The 20,124-nt window shown below is 50.9% G+C and overlaps 1 protein-coding gene across 2 annotated transcripts in view; it reads left to right on the top strand.

The window, feature by feature from the left end:
* Positions 1 to 15,196, top strand: part of PRKD2 (protein kinase D2) — a 31,267-nt gene extending 16,071 nt beyond the window's left edge. For both annotated transcript variants that reach the window (XM_028530121.2, XM_036012454.1), the window contains exons 11-19: positions 738 to 996; positions 2,764 to 2,816; positions 2,949 to 3,021; positions 3,510 to 3,616; positions 4,384 to 4,545; positions 8,922 to 9,020; positions 11,351 to 11,618; positions 14,433 to 14,518; positions 14,748 to 15,196. In XM_028530121.2, coding sequence (XP_028385922.1) covers positions 738 to 996; positions 2,764 to 2,816; positions 2,949 to 3,021; positions 3,510 to 3,616; positions 4,384 to 4,545; positions 8,922 to 9,020; positions 11,351 to 11,618; positions 14,433 to 14,518; positions 14,748 to 14,960 — 1,320 coding nt within the window. In that variant the 3' untranslated portion in view covers positions 14,961 to 15,196. The remainder of the gene's footprint in view (positions 1 to 737; positions 997 to 2,763; positions 2,817 to 2,948; positions 3,022 to 3,509; positions 3,617 to 4,383; positions 4,546 to 8,921; positions 9,021 to 11,350; positions 11,619 to 14,432; positions 14,519 to 14,747) is intronic.
* The last annotated feature ends 4,928 nt before the right edge of the window (positions 15,197 to 20,124 follow it).

The following is a 20,124-nucleotide window of genomic DNA, read 5'->3' as shown; positions in this document are numbered from 1 at the left end:
TGTGCCCTGACTGGGACTCAAACTGGTAACCTTTTGGTTAGTAGGCTGGCGCTCAGTCCACTTAGTTACACCTGCCACAGCTCTGCTCCTGGTTTTACTGGTTACATAAGTCTGTCTCTCTTTTGTTACTCTTCTGTTCTTTTCTTCTTCCTTCCTTTCTCTTTCAAGATTTTTCAAAGCAGACCCTTTTCCCTCCCCAAAGGCCCTGCACTTTCTCTCCTGCCCAGAGTCTGTCAGCCTCCTTCCTGGCCTCCTGTCTCAGTCCCGTTCTCTCCCATCCGTTCTTGACGCACAGCCAGAGAGACCTGCCCCTCCCTTGCTCTAAACCCCTCCATGGCTCCCCAGGGCCCTGGAGACAGAGCCTAGGCTCCTCCCTAGGGCCCGTGAGGCCCTGTGTGGCCTGGCCCTAGCCTCATTTCTTTCATTTATTTATCATGTGTGGATACCGACTGTGTGCCAGGCACCATCCATGTGCTGGGAAGATGGCATGTCCCTTGAACACAAGCCTTTCCCACCTCAGGGCCTTTGCACATGCTGTTCCCACCATTTCTCCACCAGCTGGCTTCCTCTTACCTTTCTGGCCTCTGCCTCAATGTAAGTTCCGCCAGGAGGCCTTTCCTGACCACTCCATGCAAACCATCTCCCCGCTGACACTGGGCTCTGCATGCTCTTCAGAGTAAGGGGGGTGCTGGGGTCTGCCTGGTGTCCTCACCTATGCTGGCTCTGTGTCCTGCCAGGAAATTCCACTGTCAGAAATCCTCACCGTGGAGCCTGCCCACAACTTCAGCCTTGTGCCCCCGGGCACCAACCCACACTGCTTCGAGATCGTCACTGCCAACGCCACCTACTTCGTGGGCGAGACGCCTGGCGGGGCCCCTGGGGGGCCCAGTGGACAGGGGGCTGAGGCCGCCCGGGCCTGGGAAACGGCCATCCGCCAGGCCCTGATGCCCGTCATCCTCCAGGACGCACCCAGCGCCCCGGGCCACACGCCCCACAGTGAGTCCCCAGCCTGGGTTCCTGAGAGGGTGGGGCTGGGAGGATCCCAGGGAAGCGGGGGAATGGCACCGTGGTGAATGTGGCTTCCAAACTCAGCAGGCCTGGGTCCAAATCTCTGTTAAGCCCTGGACTTGATGTGTGGCCTTGGGCATGTCACTTTCCCTTTCTGAGTTTTGTCTGGGTGGTGGCGACTTCTCCAAGTTGTGAGTGTAGACTCTTTAATTCATGCATTTACTGAATGCTTCCTCTGTGTCTGACCTCTGCTGAATAGTGCTGGGGACACAGCTGTGACCAACACAGCCCAAGACCCACCCTCACGGGGCTCACAGTCCAGCGGGGGAGGGGGAGCTATCTTTATATATGATGCCTCATAGTGAGCAGCAGGGCTGGGATGTGGAAACCAGAGGGTTGGAGAAGGACAGAAGAGGTGCCTGGCCCAGATTGAGTATCTAGGAGGGCTTCCTGGAGGAGGCAACGTCTGAGTTGAGATCTGGAAGCTGAGGAGGAATGAAATAGGAGAAAGCAAATGGGAAATGCTGTCAGGCTGAGGCAAAGGATGGTCAGAGAGTGCCAGGTTCCCTGTCTTCTGGAGCTTATAATCCAGTGTGGGTGACAAGCATTATTTGTATCATCTGGTACTTTAACAACTGAGATGTAGAACATGTGCTAGTCACCTGACATGTCCCCAGGAGTTACATTCAAGCTGAGACCAAAAGACAAGGAGGATTTTTTCTAAGATTTTATTTATTTTTATTTTTAGAGAGGGAAGGGAGGGAGAAAGAGAGAGAGAAACATCAATGTGCGGTTGCTTGGGGTCATGGCCTGCAACCCAGGCATGTGCCCTGACTGGGAATCAAACCTGCGACACTTTGGTTCGCAGCCCGTGCTCAATCCACTGAGCTATGCCAGCCAGGGCGAGGATTTTTCAATTAAGTCCAGAATGAGAGGAAGAAGACATTCCTGGCAGAGGGAACAGCAAGTGCAAAGGCCCGGAGGCGAGAGAATTTGCTGTATTGAGGCCCAGCGAGCAGGCCAATGTGTTGGGGACAGAGGACAGCATAGTAGGGCTCCAAGTCAAAAGGTAGATGAGGGACTGGAACCTGCCTGATAGGCCATGGAAGGGGCATGGGCTTCCTCCCGAGGGCACTGGGGAGTCATGGCAGGTTCTGAGCAGCGGATGGACGGGGTCAGGCTTGTGCTTCAGGAAGATCCCTCTGGCTTCCCTGTGGAGGGTGACTAAGAGAAAGCAGGACTGGGGCAGGGCACTGAGGGAAGAGGCTGAGGGTGGAGGTCTGGAGTGGAGTGGGAAGAGACATTCAGGTGGTAGAAAGAAGGATCGGGACTTTGGAAATGTCTGGTGCTGGTTGAGTTGGCCGAGGAGCAAGCTCAGGGGAAGATGCTAGAGGCAGTTTGGACTTTCCCCCTGAGCCTCAGTTTCCTCCTCTATGAAATGGGATCTGCACTCCTTGTTGGTGTTGAGATGACAGAGTGACATGCTCAGCGAAGTCATTCGTGACGTCACTGCTTGAGCTGCTCAACACGTCCCATTTACCTACCTCTCTGGCCCTGAGAGGGAGGTCCGTATTATTTCCATTCTCCAGATGAGAAAACTAAGGTTCACAGTGGACAAGCTAGTAGTCTGAAGTTGTACCTTGGATACCCATTTCGGACTCGGGTGGTCTGGCTCCAGAGGCTGCCTCTGGAGTTACAGATGAACGCAGTCCTGAGTCCAGGGTCCCCTCACCTCCGCTTCTCCCCTCTCCCTAGGACAAGCTTCTCTGAGCATCTCTGTGTCTAACAGTCAGATCCAAGAGAATGTGGTGAGACCCTTGCCCCCACCTGGTGGCCCCAAGGATGTCCTCCCCCTCCCACACTCTCCCGCCCTCCCCAGCCTCCTTGACCAACTCCCCCATCTCCACGTGCACCCTGACCTGCCCTGTCCCACTCTACAGGACATCGCCACTGTCTATCAGATCTTTCCGGACGAGGTGCTGGGCTCAGGGCAATTTGGAGTGGTCTATGGCGGTAAGAACACTTCCGACCTAGCCCAGAGAGGTTTCTGGGCTCCAGACCTTCCCTTCCGATTGGCCACATGTCACCTCCTGTTCTGGTTGGGTAGAAAGCTAGATCCTGGGGCCAGAAAGTCTCAGGGACTCCTTTTCTCACTGAGAAAAGCCAATGGGCTTTCTCCCGGTGGAAACAGGAGGATAATTCTGTGTTCTGATTGGCTACAGAGCTAGAGCCTAGATTCTGATTGGTCTGAAATCTAGTTCCCCATGTAGTAGGGTCCCCTCCTTGGAGCTCTGTCTTTACCTTCCTTCGTTCCACTTTTATTCCCAGGGCCCCCTGCCCCTTACATCTCTCCTAGGGGAACCTCAGAAGCACCCTGATGGCCTTCCGTCCACCTTCGCCCAATGCTGGCGTGTCTCTGTGGGTGGGGGGCGGAGTCCCACTGCTGGGACTGAAAGGTCCTGCTCCCCTCATCCCCCAACTGTCCCCCCACCCCTGACCAGGAAAGCACCGGAAGACGGGCCGGGATGTGGCGGTAAAGGTCATCGACAAGCTGCGTTTCCCCACCAAGCAGGAGAGCCAGCTCCGGAACGAAGTGGCCATTCTGCAGGTGACCGCCGGGGCCTGTGGCCCAGCTCTCCCCCGATTCAGAAAGGGCCTTTCCCTTTCACTTCCTTCTTTCAGGGGCCACACGACCCAGGCTGGGGGTAGTCAGGGAAGGCTTCTTGGAGGAGGGACTATGCATGTTGAGACTGAAGGGGTGGAGAAGGTGTTCTGAGCGGAGGGACCAGCCTGTGCAAAGGTCTGGAGGTGAGAGGGAGCATCACATCTTCCAGGAACGTGAAGGAGTTCAGGGTTATTAGATGGTTTAGGTGGTGGGAGGCCAGGCAGGAAGCTGGGGTCCCACACTGTGGACTTTCTCCTGAGGGTACTGGGGAGCCACTGAAGGACCTTTAGCAAGGAAGGGATGGAGTCAGGTGTGTGCTTTAGAAAGATCTCTTAGGCAGCCATTGGAGGGTGGGAGGAGATCGCAGGTCCCCCAGATCAGGACTCGGGGAAGAGGGAGGAGGCACAGACTTAAAAGACAGATAGACAAAGATTCTTCCCATTTCTCCACACTCCGCCTCCCTCCCCCCACACCCCTGGGCCTTCACCAGAGTTTCATGGTGTGAAGATCTTCTGGACCTGGAGGCACAGGGCAGTGGCTTTCCCTGAGCCTGTGGGAATTCCCTTCCCTTCCCCCTGGGAACAAGCTGCTCTGTTGGGAACATCCTTCCTCCTGTTTGTTGTCCCCCTGCTCCCATGGCTTACCCCCTGCGGCCCCAAGGTCATGGGTGACCTGGGCCCTGACCTGTCCCCCGCCCCACCCCACCCCAGAGTCTGCGGCACCCGGGCATTGTGAACCTGGAGTGCATGTTCGAGACGCCCGAGAAGGTGTTTGTGGTGATGGAGAAGCTGCATGGGGACATGCTGGAGATGATCCTCTCCAGCGAGAAGGGCCGGCTGCCCGAGCGCCTCACCAAGTTCCTCATCACCCAGGTGCGCCTCCCCGCCCCCACCCCCCCGCCGCCGCCCACTGCCGCCCTATGTGAGTCAGCAGTAAACCATCTATACACGATAGTATTATAATATTCTACAATGGAGCCAAATAATTCCTACCACCTAGCAACACTGTAGCCGCCGTAACGGCGTGCAGTGCGTTACCCACGAGTTTGTACGTTGCTGGTCATGTAAAGGTACAGCACGTGCAATTGCATGCAGGACGTAAGACAATAATGACAATGGACAACTATTGAGTTTTATGTGTTTGCTGCAGTTTTTATATTATTTTAGAGTGTACTCTTTCTACTTGTAAAAAAAAGTGCGCTATAAAACAGCACGTTGCGTTACACTGGCAACAGCCTCCTACGTCTCACGTTTACCACGTCTTTTCAGCTCATCGCTGTCTCGCGTTGGATTTGATCTTATGTTGTTTGGGACAGCGACGTGCTGTCCAGGTTTGTGGCCCCGGAGCCACAGGCTGCACCACACAGTGTCAGTGTGTCGGGGGCTGTCGCATGTAGGTCTGTGCGCGTGCACTGTGCCGCGTTTGCGCAGTGACGGCAACACCTAATGCGTTTCTCAGGACGTGTTTCTCAGGACGCATCTCTGTCGTTAGGTGGAGCATGACTGCGTTCTATTTCGGTGCACAGTTAGCGGCAGAACTACCTCTTTTTCTGAACTGTGTCTCCTGATGGATGTCACCAAATCCCCCAACCGTTGAGCGTGGAGGTGGTTTTAACTTTTCCACTCTGGTGAACAACAGTCTACACGCATCTGTGGACGACCGTTACCGGGTCCTGGTGGGAGAGTTTCAGTGGAATACGTTCAAATAGCGGACTCCTGGCTCCAGGGAAATGTGCTTCAGATTCCCTTAAACGCGTTGCCTAGTTATTCTCGAAAAACCCTTTCAACCTGTGCTCTGACCAACAGAGTTTGAAGGTGTCTCTTTTCTGACTCCTTAGTAACTGGAAACAATAAACGCCAGTGTTCTAGGTGGGGACACAGCACTTCATGTGGCTTTGTTTAGCAGTTTGGAAATTATGGGCGAGCCTGACCCTGTCGTCCTGTTTATTGGCCTGTGCTTTACGTTCCCTTTTCTCAACTGGACCCTTGTCACTGTGTTTGGTGCTTGCCTTCCAGATTTGTTTTCCTGTTCCTTTCATGCCTGGCTTTCGTTTGCCACGGAGTGTGTAACTTTTACAATATTACATGTTGCCTTTCGTGGCTTCTGCGTTTCATGGCCTTCCCAGAAAGGCCTTCCCATCGGGCTGGCCGCTCACCTGAGCCTGGGACACCTCCGTTGGTGGCAAAGTCCCCTGTGCTGTGTGCTTCTTTATCCGGGCCCAGCACCCTCACTCCCCGAGGCTGCAGGGCTGTGTCAGGCTGGCTTGTAGGTGGGGACAGAAGCCCACCGAGGCAGGCTCATCCAGACTTCAGGCCGGGAGGGGGAACTTGCCTGCCTTCAGCAACTCAGGCGGTTTCTCTTTCTTTCTGGTCCTCTGTCTCCTCCTCTCTCTTCACCTGCCCTCCGCTCTCTCTTTCTCTCTTTCTCTCTCTCTGCAGATTTCTGCTTTCTGCCTCTTGCCTGCCCCACCCCAAGTCCTAGGCTCAGCCCTTCACTTGTTTAGACCTCACACCCTCCTTTTGAGGTAGGTATTACTATAATCCCCATCTTACAGGTGAGGAAACTGAGGTGGGGGGAGGTTCCTGGGTCTCACCCAAGATCACAGAGGCCATGGTCTAGTGAGATTTGAACCTGGATCTCTCCAGCTTCCAACACGCCCTCCTTACTCACCACATTGACTAGGAGCGGGGAGTCAGCAAACAGATGTCTAAATGCATCCTGGGATCTCAGTCTTCCTGTCTGCAGAATGAGGATGTTGGACCTCCACAGTGGCTTTCAAATAGCTTTTTTGTCCTCAATTTTCATCCAGGACAAACATTTACATTCTAAAGTAGAAATTGCAACTTCATGCGTACATCTCTCTACTTCCAGTGTATTTGGTATTTTGTTTGAGTTTCACAGAATCAGGGAAAATTGTGGGTCCTACAGATAAATGCTTACAGATGGTATCAGTTTTTTTTTTAAAGATTTTATTTATTTATTTTTAGAGTGAAGAGAAGGGAGGGAGAAAGAGAGGGAGAGAAACATCAGTGTGTGATTGCCTCTCATGTGGCCCCCACCGGGGACCCAGCCTGCAACCCAGGCATGTGCCACAACTGGGAATTGAACCAGTGACCCTCTGGTTCATAGTCCACGCTCAGTCCACTGAGCCACACCAGCCAGGGCAGTATCAGGTTTTTGTGTGTGTGTGTGTTTTGTTTTTTTTTGTTTGTTTGTTTTGTTTTTTTTTTAGAGAGAGGAAGGAAGGGGGGGGAGAGAGAGAGAGGGAGAAACATCAATGTGCAGTTGCTGGGGGTCATGGCCTGCAACCCAGGCATGTACCCTGGCTGGGAATTGAACCTGCGACACTTTGGTTCGCAGCCCACTCTCAATCCACTGAGCTATGCCAGCAAGGGCTTGTGTGTGTATTTTTTAAAATATATCAGCTCACTTTGCTGTCGTAGAATGCTATTGAATTAACAAATAACAGCAGGAGAGGCTTTATTTGAAACACAGAGAAATATGCTCACCAACAGGCCATCACAAAAATGGTAAACAATAACAACAATAATAATAGCTAACATACAGTGCTTGCTCTGTGCCAGATGCTGTCCTAAGCACTTTATATGCATCTACTTGTTTAAGCCTCACAGCAACCCATGAGAATGGCTACTCTCATCAACCCCATTTCACAGATGGGAAAACTGAGACCCAGAGAGGTAAAGTGACTTGCTCAAGGCCACAAACTAGTAGGTGTAGAACCAGGTTTTCCTCTAGGGTAGACTGGCCCTAGAATACCCCATGACTCTGAAGAGTATTACACTGATAAGTGACACGTCGTATCGGTATTGTTTGTATTGTTTTGTATTGACTTTTTAATGTGTAAAAAATATTTTTTAAAACATTGAGTCACAGCCAGTCAGGGCACATGCCTGGGTTTCGGGCCAGGTCCCTAATGGTGGTCATGTGAGAGGCAACCACACATTGATGTTTCTCTCTCTCTCTTTCTCCCTCCCTTCCCTCTCTCTAAAAATAAATAAATAAAATCTTTAAAAAAAATTGAGTCACAGCCAGTGTGGCTCAGTTGGTTGGACATCCTACTGCAAAGCAAAAGGTCACCTGTTCAGTGCCTAGTCAGGACACATGCCTGGGTTGTGGGCACTGTCCCCATTTGGGGGTGGCACATAGGAGAGGCAGCTGATCCATGTTTCTCTCACACGTGGATGTTTCTCTCCCTCTCTTTCTCCCTCCCTTTCCCTCTCTCTAAAAGTAAATAAATAAAATCTTTTTAGAAATTGTCACACAATGGTACCTCCTTAAAAGCAACTGCTAGCCCTGGCTGGCGTAGCTCAGTGGATTGAATGCAGGCTGCAAACCAAAGTGTCGCAGGTTTGATTCCCAGTCAGGGTACATGCCTGCGTTGCAGGTCATGACCCCCAGCAACCGCACATTGATGTTTCTCTCTCTCTATCTCCCTCCCTTCCCTCTCTAAAAATAAATAAATAAAATCTTTAAAAAAAAGCAACTGCTATATTAATAGTTTTTTTTTTTTATTTTAAATTTATTTATTTATTTTTAGAGGGGAAGGGAGGGGGAAAGAGAGGGAGAGAAACATCGATGTGTGGTTGCCTCATACATACCCCCTGCTGGGGACCTGGCCCTGCAGCCCAGGCATGTGCCCCGGCTGGGAATCGTACTGGCAACCCTTTGTTTCGCAGGCCAGCGCTCAATCCACTGAGCCACACCAACCAGGGCTAATAGTTGTTTTTTTTTAAAATTCTCACCTGAGGATATGTTTATTGATTTTTTTTTTAGAGAGAGAAAAGGGGGACTGAGAGAGGGAGGGAGGGAGAGAGAGGCATCAATGTGAGAAATATTGATTGATTGCCTCTCATATGCATCTGGACAAGGGATCGAACCCTCAACCTTTTCATCTACAAAACGGTGCTCCAACCAATGGAGCCACGTGTCTAGGGCTTCATAGCTCTTTTTTCAGCAAGAGCTTACCGCATGCCACAGGTTCTCCAGGTCTTCCCAAATCCACTGCTCCAATTCAGCCTTTCCAGAATTATGTGTTCGATTCCTATCCCAGGCATAGAGCTGGGGTTCTGAGATTTTTCTGTGGTGCTCCAATGCCTCCATTGGCCCCGAGGGCGTCTTTAGGGTGCAGAGAAGGGCATGGGCGGGGTTTGGAGGGCTGGCTGCTGAAGGCAGAACCTGGAGCAGACCCCTTTACACCTTTCTGACTGGCTCCATGTCCCCTCCTCAGATCCTGGTGGCTTTGAGACACCTGCACTTCAAGAACATCGTCCACTGCGACCTGAAACCAGAAAATGTGTTGCTGGCCTCAGCCGACCCATTTCCCCAGGTCAGTCACGTCCGCTCCTGAATCTGGGAAGTCCAGCCAACACTGGTGGCAGGTGGGGGGAGTGTGGTATTAATCACGATAACGACGGCTAAAATAGAGACTTGTTTACCACTCATGCACAGTCCGGCATACGCATTCTGGGGCCAAAAAGGTAAGTCACATGGTGTTAGGGACGGTGGCTTCTGCTGTCTTGTTCTGGCCTCTCTGTGGTGTTGCCTGGTCTTCACAGTTCATGCTGGCTGCCCGCCATGTAAAAAGAAGACAGAAAACAGCAGGGGAAGGAAGAAAGAAACAGGGCAGCCTTGGCCAGTGTGGCTCAGTGGATTGAACTCCAGTCTTCGAACCAAAGGGTCGCCAGTTCGATTCCCAGTCAGGGCACATGCCAGGGTTGCAGGCCAGGTCCCCCGGAGGGGGCGCGTGAGAGGCAACCACACATTGATGTTCTCTCCCTCTCTTTCTCCTTCCCTTTCCCCCTCTCTAAAAAATAAATAAACAAAATCTTTAAAATAATAATGATAAAAAAGAGAAAGAAAACAGCGGGACAACCTCCTGACTAGGTGATGAGACCCCACTTAGGGGCAGAGCCAGGGGCGACAGTTGTAACCACTGCCGTGTACCGAGCACCTACTGTGCTGAATGGCCTTTAGTTACGGTTTCTCATTTAGTCCTTCCACACCCCTGTGGAGTTGTTGATTTCTTATCTGCAGTTCACAGTCACATAGTTCATTGCATTTCAAAACCCAGAGGTTCGCCTTAGTCCAATAAAGCTCACTGTGTGCCTGCTGCATGCCAGATTCCTCATGCTGGAGTGGTAGGGTCTGTGGTAAACTGAGAGATCCCCATCCCCGCGCCCCCAAACATTCATCTCTAGCAGTGGTTTACATCTGGGGGTGATTTTGCGCATCCCCCCGGGGACACGTGACAATCTTGGAGACATTTTTGGTGGCCCAGCTATTGGGAGGGCTGCTACTGGCGGCTAGGAATGCTGCTAAACATTGGGCAGAGTACAGCCTGGCAGCAAAGGGCTGTTGTGCCCTGAATGGCAAGGCTGCTGAGCTTGAGAACCCCTGCTTCTGAGTAATAGTGTCCACCAGGAATCTAATGTGAACCGTAGTTATCACTTTACATTTTCTAGTAGCCACATTAAAAAAAAAAAAAAAAACAGAAAAAGTAAAAAGAGGTAGGCAGCAGTGCATGACCTTGAACCCAGGTCTTGCTGGCTCCAAAACCTGTGCATGACCCTAGACTGCCTCCACCAACTGGGAAAGCTGGGCGCACATCTGTTTCTGTCTGATACCCCATCAGCAGTTTACCTGCCCGGTCCTCTTTAATCCCTGGGGAAGCTGGAGAGGAAGCTGCTATCAACATGCCCAATACAGACGACAGAACAGGCGGTGGGAAGTTAGGTCCCTCTCCTGAGAGGCTCTCTCTGCCACACACTACACCTAACCCTTGATGTGGGTTTACTTTTCCAACCCTTACAGCCACCCTTTCAGGTAGGGGCTCTAAGCATCTCCATTGCATGAAAGAGAAAACAACCATGTGGAGGTTAAGTAAGACCTGTTCCACATGACATGTATGTGGCAGGGAGCATGCTGGGCTCTTATTGTCCTATGAGCATTATTTTTTAATTTTTTTATGATTTTATGTATTTATTTTTAGAGAAAAGGGAAGGGAGGGAGAAGGAGAGAAACATCAATATGTGGTTGCCTCCCACACACCCCCCACGGGAGATCTGGCCTGGCTGGCAACCCAGGCATGTGCCCTGACCAGGAATAGAACCAGCGACCCTTCGGTTCACAGGCTGATGTTCAAGCCACTAAGCCACACCAGCCAGGGCTGTCCTGTGAGCTTTAGATGGATTAACTCATGGAACCCCTATGACAGCCATTGAGGCAGGCACTAGTATGCTCCTCCTCCTCACACAGATGAGGAAACTGAGGCACAGAGAGTGGAGGTCACTTCCCCCGGGGTCCCTTGGCTAGTGAGTGGAGGAGCTTGGATTCGAACCAATATTTGATGTTCTCTAGAACACAGGCGGCAAACACAAGGCCCGAGAGCCAATGGCCCTCCACCTTATTTTATCCAGCCTGGCACCTTGTTTCTACCCCATGGCAACGCCGAGCTCCTTACCCCTAGTTAAGGAGTAGTTACAGTTATACAGTCCTAAAGTTACATTCGGCCTTTTGAAGGCCCGGGGGAGGCTAATGTGGCTCCTGCTGGCAATGAATTTGACACCCCTGCCCTAGAGAACTATGATGGGGGTGTGAGACCCTGTAGGGTAAGCTTCCTCAACACCTTTTCAGACCCTCTGCCCTTCACCTTGGCAGGTGAAACTCTGTGACTTCGGCTTCGCACGCATCATCGGTGAGAAGTCATTCCGGCGCTCCGTGGTGGGCACGCCGGCCTACCTGGCGCCGGAGGTGCTGCTCAACCAGGGCTACAATCGCTCGCTGGACATGTGGTCAGTGGGCGTGATCATGTATGTCAGCCTCAGTGGGACATTCCCCTTCAATGAGGATGAGGACATCAACGACCAGATCCAGAACGCCGCCTTCATGTACCCAGCTTGTCCCTGGAGCTGCATCTCTGCGGGAGGTATGCAGGGATTCGGGACTCGGCGGGGATAGATGAGTGGGCGGGGCCATAAGAGGGGTGGGCCCTGAAACTGCCTGGGTGGAGCCTAGACCTGGGGCGGGGCCGCGGGGAAGGTAAACCCTTTAAACCGCGAGGCACTGTGGCCCTGGAACTTTGCGGCAGGGACTCAGGGGCGTGTATGGAAGGAACCAGGACCCGGACTCAGGCCTAGGCCACATTATGTGGGTTGGAAACGGAGTGCCCAGAAGCGCTAGGACAGACTCTCGGTTGGCGTCTTGGGGGCTGAACTGGGAGTGGCCTGTCTAGGACCACACCCGAAGGGAGACTGGACCTGAGAAAGCCAAATAGCTGGGGTGCCAGGAGGAGGGACAGATCCTCCCAAGGTGTTAGCCAGGACCTGTAGTCTTTGGGGTTATGACCCCGAAAGGGCTTGACTAATTTGCTGGGTGCAGGCGTAGACTAGGGAGTAGGGCCTGGGGGCGGGTTCAGTGACAGAGCCGGCTGGTTTAGGGGCGTGGCTAGAGGGGCAGGGCAGTGGAGGGTTTCTGAAGCTGTCTGGGAAAAGCACTGCAACAAGCCCGCAGACCAAAGTCAAACCTGACACGTGGGGTGCGGAGAAGCGTGGGCTCCAAAGAGAGGGGAGTCAGGACCAAGGTGGACTTTAGGATGTCTGCAGATAGGGGCTTTGCTGTCATAGCCAGGTAGTGGCACTGGGCCTTGTGACTTGGGCCCCTGCCTTGGGCACTTGCCTGGGAAAGTTAAGTCCTGGTGCCCACAGATTTGGGGGCGGAGCCAGGTCTGGGCATGGACCAAGGGCGGGGCTAAGATAAGCCCTAAAGAAGTTAGAACAAGGGACAGGTCCTGCAGCCTGGAGCTCAGGAAAATAGGAAGTATCGGGATTTATTCAACAAGGACATGCTGAGTTCCTACTCTGTGCTTGGTTTGGACTGCACTAGATTCTGGGAATACTGAGATAAGTTGAAGAGAAGGGATCATGTGAAGAGAAGGTTGTCCAGTCCAGTGGTCTGTGGACCATGGGAGGGGTGAAGCCCTAGAGTGGTGTGGCCTCATGGAACTGGTGGGGGCGGGGCTGACATGAGGGTTGCTCCGTGCAGGAAGAATTGGTGGCAGATCTAAGAGGAGAGGTAAGCACTAAGCAAGGAGAGCGTGGATTGACTTGGGTCCCCCAATAATACTGCAAGTCCTCAGGTTGGCTTCCGGACCTGCTCAGAAGTCGCTCAGTAAGGTTGTCAAGTGTGCGTGAGTGAAGCTGAGTGTGGATGGATGTGCGTGAGGGAGCCCGTGGTGCTGACCAGAACAGAGTGCCCATGCAGACAGGGCCTGCGCTTGGAGGGGCTCGCACAGTGAGGCCTTTGTCCTTCGAGGCCTCTGTCCTTCGAGGCCTCTGACCGAGGAGAGAGCCCCAGACAAGTGCTGGCTTGTTTTGAAGGCCTGATGCTCGCCAATCCTCCCTTTCATAAAGAACGGGCCTTGGCTCTGGGTGCTCTACAGGAAGCCAGTGACTAATTACCATCCAGTCATGTTGTTTATTTTCATCTTCTCGTTGTGGGCATGGCAGGTGTTCTTTGGATTTCCATCTATCAGGGTGATGTAAAGTTTTCATTTTATATAAATTAATTTTCACCTTAAAAAGTGAAGTGATTCACAGCATTGTATTGGTTTTTTAAAAGTGTTTTATTTATTTCTTAGAGGGGAAGGGAGGGAGAAAGAAAGGGAAACATCAGCTTGTGATTGCCTCTTCCACGCCCCCTACTGGGGGCTTGGTCTACAATCCAGGCACATGCCCCAATTAGGGATTGAACTAGAGTCCCTTTGGTTCGCAGCCTAGTGCTCAAGCCACTGAGCCACACCAGCTAGGGCTAGTTGCGTTGATTTTTACTTAGGTTAAATACTCACATGGAGCCCTGGCTGGCGTAGCTCAGTGGATTGAGCGCGGGCTGGGAGCCAAAGTGTCCCAGGTTCGATTCCCAGCCAGGGTACATTCCTGGGTTGCAGGTCATAACCCCCAGCAACCGCACATTGATGTTTCTCTCGCGCGCGCGCTCTCTCTCTCTCTCTCTCTCTCCCTCCCTCCCCTCCCTCCCTAAAAATAAATAAATAAAATCTTTAAAAAAAATTAAAAAAAAATACTCACATGGTTCAAATCTGTAACTATATACAAAAGGGTCTGCAGTGAAAATTCTCACTCCTGTGTTTGCCATTCTTCCCAAAGGCAAGTGGCTATTACAAGTCTCTTTTAGACGGGGTGGGCAAAAGTAGGTTTACAGTTCTGAGTATGCAAAACAGAATTTATTCTTGTATTATTTGATTAATTATTGAATTATTTTCCATATGAACCACTGTCAACCTACTTTTGCCCTATTCTGTATGTAGGCAAGCAAATATGTGGGCATATGTTCTCTTATTTCCCCTTTTTACACAGATGGTAGCATACCATACATGCTGTTTTTCAACTTGCTTTGTCCACGTCACATTACACCTTGGACAAATGAGTTGGCTTAAAGAGAAATGTTAAGTGAAAAATCGTAGGTGTACCTGTATATACCCGTGTATGACAAACTTACGAAGGCGCCATAATGAACAGAGGTAGGAGTTAGTATGTTTGCCACGTGTGTGGGAGGGAAACAAACTTGTGATTTAGTGAGGAAACGGGTGCGTGAGTGACTGACGCAGGTGAGGCTTCCGAGCCACTTGGGCCAGTGCAGAAGGAAGGCCTGGGTGGGCAGCAAGCATGCGGGGGTGGCCTGTTAGCCCTCACCCCGCAGGGCTTGAATTGTCTCTCTCCCCACGCAGCCATAGACCTCATCAACAACCTGCTGCAGGTGAAGATGCGCAAGCGCTACAGCGTGGACAAGTCTCTCAGCCACCCGTGGTTACAGGTGATGCAGGGGGCGGGTCTGGGACGAGATGGGTGTGGTGCGTTTGGGTGGTTGGGGAATGTGGCTGAGCCTCCCATTGGCTGGGCTATGGAAGGGGGTGGTGCTGCATCTCCATTGATTGGCTGGGCAGGTTGTGAAAGCTTCATCTTCATTGGTACCTAGCGCTGAGCTGCAAAGGCCTGCCCTCGGTGCAGCCCTCGAGCTAACTCCTGTTTTCCCGCGCGCCTAGGAGTACCAGACGTGGCTGGACCTCCGAGAGCTGGAGGGGAAGATGGGCGAGCGGTATATCACCCACGAGAGTGACGATGCGCGCTGGGAGCAGTTCGTGGCGGAGCACCCCCTGCCGGGGCCGGGGCTGATCACAGACAGGGAGCTCGGGGGGGCCCTCCCACCGCAGGACCACGAGATGCAGGGGCTGGCTCAGCGTATCAGCGTCCTCTGAGCCTCCGTGCCCTCACCCTGGCTGCCCCATGATGCTGTCCTCCCTCCTCGGGGAGCGGCCCTCTACACGGTCCCAGTGATGAACTGCTCTAGAGAAAGCAACTTGCTGCCCAAACTGGATGGCACACGCCCCGGGGGAGGAGCATGGGGGAGGTGCTGGGAGTTATTTCCAAAATTAATTCTCCAACAATTAAAACGGACTCATCTCTGTCCCCTTGGCCACGGCCTATGGCCACACCTCTTGTGTCGTCGGTTGTGCAACTGGAGAGAGGGCTGCCTAAAAAGCAGACCAGGTGGAGGGGAGACCAGAGAGGTGGGGAAGAGCAGAGGGGGAGGAGTTTTGGAAAGAGGACTAACAGTGGATAATACAGAGGATTGTCGGGAAGGGAGAGTAGAAGTGGGGAAGGTGTGGAGGTTGTATAGGGGGGAGAGGGAAGAGTAACAGATGGAGAGCTAGACATGGAAGAGAGATGGAGGGAATATGCTTGGATGGGGAGGTGGGGACAGACAGAGGGATGGAGGATTTAGAGAAAAGCAAGTAATCTCACGGCTTGTTTGATGCGTTTTGTATTTGGTGCTGTTATTACTAATCACAGCTATTAATAACGATGACCATGCAAGCAGCTGAGGTCTGGCCTATAGTATCAAGCTGACACGATATTTGCTGTTTTATCTGGAGGTGGTGACATACACATACTAAATGTGCTCACCCACTGGTTCATCAATTTGTCGCACTGTGCTGGGTGATGCTGGGGACACAGTAGTGACCAAGACGCCCCAGGCCCTGCCCTCAGCTGGCTCACCATTTGGTGGGGAGACGGACTTGTCCCTGTCTGAACAGTGATGACCCAGAGTGGGCAGGGCTGGGATGGGAGCCCAGCAAGGGAGGGCAGCCCACAACGAGCCCGAGGGCCAGGGAGAACTAGTCTTCTGAGCTGGCTGACTTCTAATCCCTGAGGTTTTAGGCACAGAGAACACCTCTCCACATCTGACCCCTACCCTCCCGTTCCCCAGCATCAGCCAGACTCTTGGTCCCACGGCTGAGGGCGAATGATGTGGGAGCGTGCACCAGCGGACGTTCTCTTTACACCTGGGTCACACTCAGACTCTCACGTCTTAGTTAAAGACTTTTCTTAGAGCCCTGTAAAAATCGTCTGTGTTTAGCAGCCAATTAGGCTAGTTAGTCCCTGGAGCTAGCTCTTCACGTCCTTCCAGTTTATATCGATGAGTCCACCTGCTGGTCGGTTCTGGAACTGCAGCTCTTTGATTTGAAAAAGCTGAATGAGCCTCAGTGAAAGGAGTATCTCGGAATAAACCAGAGCACCCCGAGGCAGAATCCAAGCTAACGCTAAGTGGGGATTGTCCCATCCTGAATTTCTCTCCCTCTAGAACTGATCTAAGATCCACACAACAGAGAGACAAATCCATCTCCAAAGCCAGGCCAGGCTAGGAAATGTGCGGAAAGACTACTCAGGCCTGATTCTTGACTGTTGTCCTGGCCACTAGATTTAATATCCTGAGATCGGAAATTAGAGACGTGATCTGGAAAAAAAAAAAAAAAAGCCCCAATTACAGAATTCTGGGAGCTAGCCCAACATCACCACGGCAGACAAAATCAAATCCACACAACACCATTTAAGGTCCTACAACTTAAACAAAACTGAAGCCCCCCCAAAATGGCCACTTTTGCAGGGCTATAGGATACCACAAAACCTAACCTTGATAGAGACACATGTAGATAGCATAAAAGGACACTGGACTTGAGACTGCCCAGTTTTAAAATAAAAAAGGAATTTGAGCCTAAGATTGTCTCCTCGACACCTCCCTTCCAGCAGACTTCCTCCTCTTGCCAGAGAATACCACCCAACCCTCAGAGGTAAGTGACCATCCCCATTAATGAATGGGCTTGCTGCCACCGTTTTAGTAGATCCTGGGGCCACCCCACCCCCAGTGGTATATCGCAGTCCTGCCCCCAGCACACAGAGATAGCGTGATGAGATGCCACAATTTGCCACGCACTTGTCTAAGCCACTCTGTCTCGTTAGGTCCCTTACTGGCCAGCAGTTTCTTACTCAGACTACTTCAGTAAATCTTTTCAGAGCGGATGTCCTATCAATCTGGAATGTTAACCTCGCATGTTTATGAGAGAGTTTATTCCTCACAGTCCCTGACTGCTCCTGTTCATCTTGGGCCACTACCCTTCCTCCACTCCCACCCCAGCCCCAAAGTAACACATAGATCTCTCCCTCTGGCCCACAAAGTCAAGCTGTGCTAACCCACATTCCTGATTCTTTTTGCGCCTCCAATGCAGCAGACCTAGGATGCATCTTGGAGGATGAGCCTCTTACAGTGGCCATAGATCCTTTTGTGCACCCCCCCCCAAAACTGCCTTAACACACTCTGACACCTACCGTCTAGGGCCTCCAGCCCATCACGCAGGGCCTTCTAACATGGCTTCTGGCCCCTGCAACACTCCCACCTTCTCCGTCAAGGCCCCCGATGTTGCTGTTGGTTGGGATACGGTTAGTCCAAGACTTCTTGGCCATTAAATAAAATGGTCAAATCTAAGCCTCTCTGTATCTTCTGATACCACCCACTTTCCTGGGTTAACATCTTCTTTGCTTTCTTTTATTTTTATTTTTAGAGAGAGGGGAAGGGAGGGAGAGAAAATATCAACTGGGGTGCATATGGGAGGCAACTGATTGATGTTTCTCACATCAATGTTTCTGTCCCTCTCTTCCTCCCTCTTATGCCCTCTCTGAAATTAATAAAATAAGATTAAAAAAATAAAATCAATGAGCATAGCCTCGGTGAGGATTTTTACAAAAAAGAAGGTAATCTCATGTTGGTTTTGTCCACAAGAAAATAAAATGCCATTTTAAAGGCAAAATATTTAAAATGTCAGCTATTTTTAAAAAAAGATTTTATTTATTTATTTTTAGAGAGGGGAAGGGAGGGAGAAAGAGAGGGAGAGAAATATCAATGTGTGGTTGCTTCTCGCATGCCCCCTACTGGGGACCTGGACCCTGCAACCCAGACATGTGCCCTGACTGGGAATCAAACCTGTGACCCTTTGGTTTGTAGCCTGTGCTCAATCCACTGAGCCACATCAGCCAGGGCTGCTTTCTACTCTTTGCAGTGTCTTTATTCTCATATGCTACTGTATGATACCATATAATAAATTTCACTGAAGTTATGTTTCTCAAAAAAATCTTAAAAAAAAACAACAAATGAGAGTGCAGAGTAGATACCTTTGTAAACAGCTGTTTGTTTTTTCATTGAATGCTGCAACTCAGAGTATCTTCTGTTATTGCTATCTTTAGCTCTTCCTCACCACTTCTTACCCAGATAGACCCTCATATAATTACCCAACATGTGCCCCAATGGGGGACCAAACCTACAACCTAAGCATGTGCCCTGACCAGGAATAGAACTGGCAACCCTTTGCTTTACAGGCCTGCACTCAATCCACTGAGCTACACCAGCCAGGCATCACTGAACCTTTTATGTAGTAAATGGCACTGTACCAACCTGAATGACAAGAACCACCTCCTCACTGAACTCACACCCAGGTTTTCCAGATATCAAAATATTACCCATCCCAAGTCAACCAATGCTGCCAACCATTTCTCTCAGTGCAGTGGCATTGCTTGCTCTTCTTTTGACTCATCTCAAGGTCCCAGTCTTGTCCCCACATCTTCTACTTGGTTTTCCATCTTTAATCAACATTTGCTTTCTGACCACTGAAATAAGCAAGAGCCCTGGCTAATGTAGCTCAGTGAATTGAGCACAGGCTTCGAACCAAAGGGTCGCCAGTACGATTCCCAGTCAGGGCACATACCTGGGTTGCAGGGGCCAGGTCCCCAGTGGGGGGCACGTGAGAGGCAACCACACATTGATGTTTCCTTCCCTCTCTCCCTCCCTTCCCCTCTCTCTAAAAATAAATAAAACCTTAAAAATTTTTTTAAAAATCAAAATTTTCTCCATGAAACCTGGATCACCCACAATGACGCATACTTTCTGTGTGTGGATTTCACTGACTGGTATCTACCTACCAGCGGGACTGGCTGCTGCGCTCTTGCCAATCCTGTGAGCCTTTATCAGAGTTTCAATCCCCCTAATTCTACCAATACCCACATTTCAGTCTTTCTCCTTTCAAACCTCCAACTTCTCACAAACATAAGAGATCTGTTGAATCCTGTGGAGGCTAAAAACCACCACGCAGACATGAGGCCCAGGACGACTGTGATGTCCTTATTCATTGGGATCCAATGAAGCCTTGGAACAAGAAACCAGAGTGAAGTCCGAGGATTCAATATGGCCTCCAGCCACATGTGGGCCACAGGTTAGAGGCTGCGGGGTTGGAAGCGATGCTGCATAGTCCTTTCCAGAAACTCTGCAGGCATTGTTGTTATCGATAAGGACACTGAGAGGCCAACAAAGAAATCTGCAGAATTGCTGTTCTGGCTTCACCAACCAAGGATCTCTCCTCACCTCCTTCTCGGAACCCTGTCAACTGGCGGCCCTCTGGCCTCAGATCCTGGTTTTATTTCTTTATTCAAGCCATTTTGATTTTTCTTCCAGGAATACTCATCTTCCAATGCCTGCTGACCAGCCTCCTAACTCAGCTTGCGACCCAATATTTTACACAGCAACTGGTTCGATGCTCTTGTGCAAACAGCAGGGATGAAAAACCAATCCTGACATTGCCCCTGACTCCTGAGACAATCTTGTGTGAGAGCAAGCTCCCCAGAACTCCTTTCCTTCAATCCCAATCATCTCCTCGTGTTGGAAAATCAAGGTCATTAAGGACAGTCTAGGTCTGTCTTAAACAAGAGGGGGACTGAATAAAGTTTGTCTCTATTGAAGTCCAGACTTGTTTTTCTCCTTTGGACTCTATCTATCTATCTATCTATCTATCTATCTATCTATCTATCTATCTATCTATTACATCCTTGCTTGATTCTTTATTCATGGAAGGCACCACTCCAAGCACTTGACCAATATCTCACTTAATCCCCATAACAGCTCTGTGAGGTAAGGCAGTATACTGACCCCCATTATACAGATGAAGAAATTGAAGCACAAGAGCCGTTAAACAAGTGTCTTAAGGTCACACAGCTGGAAAGTGGCAGAGTTGGAGCTCACTCATGACAGTCTTTGCT

This window comes from Phyllostomus discolor, chromosome 12, assembly GCF_004126475.2.
Source record: "Phyllostomus discolor isolate MPI-MPIP mPhyDis1 chromosome 12, mPhyDis1.pri.v3, whole genome shotgun sequence".
In the NCBI taxonomy this organism is placed as follows: Eukaryota; Metazoa; Chordata; class Mammalia; order Chiroptera; family Phyllostomidae; genus Phyllostomus; species Phyllostomus discolor.
This window is presented reverse-complemented; position numbering and strand designations above follow the sequence as displayed.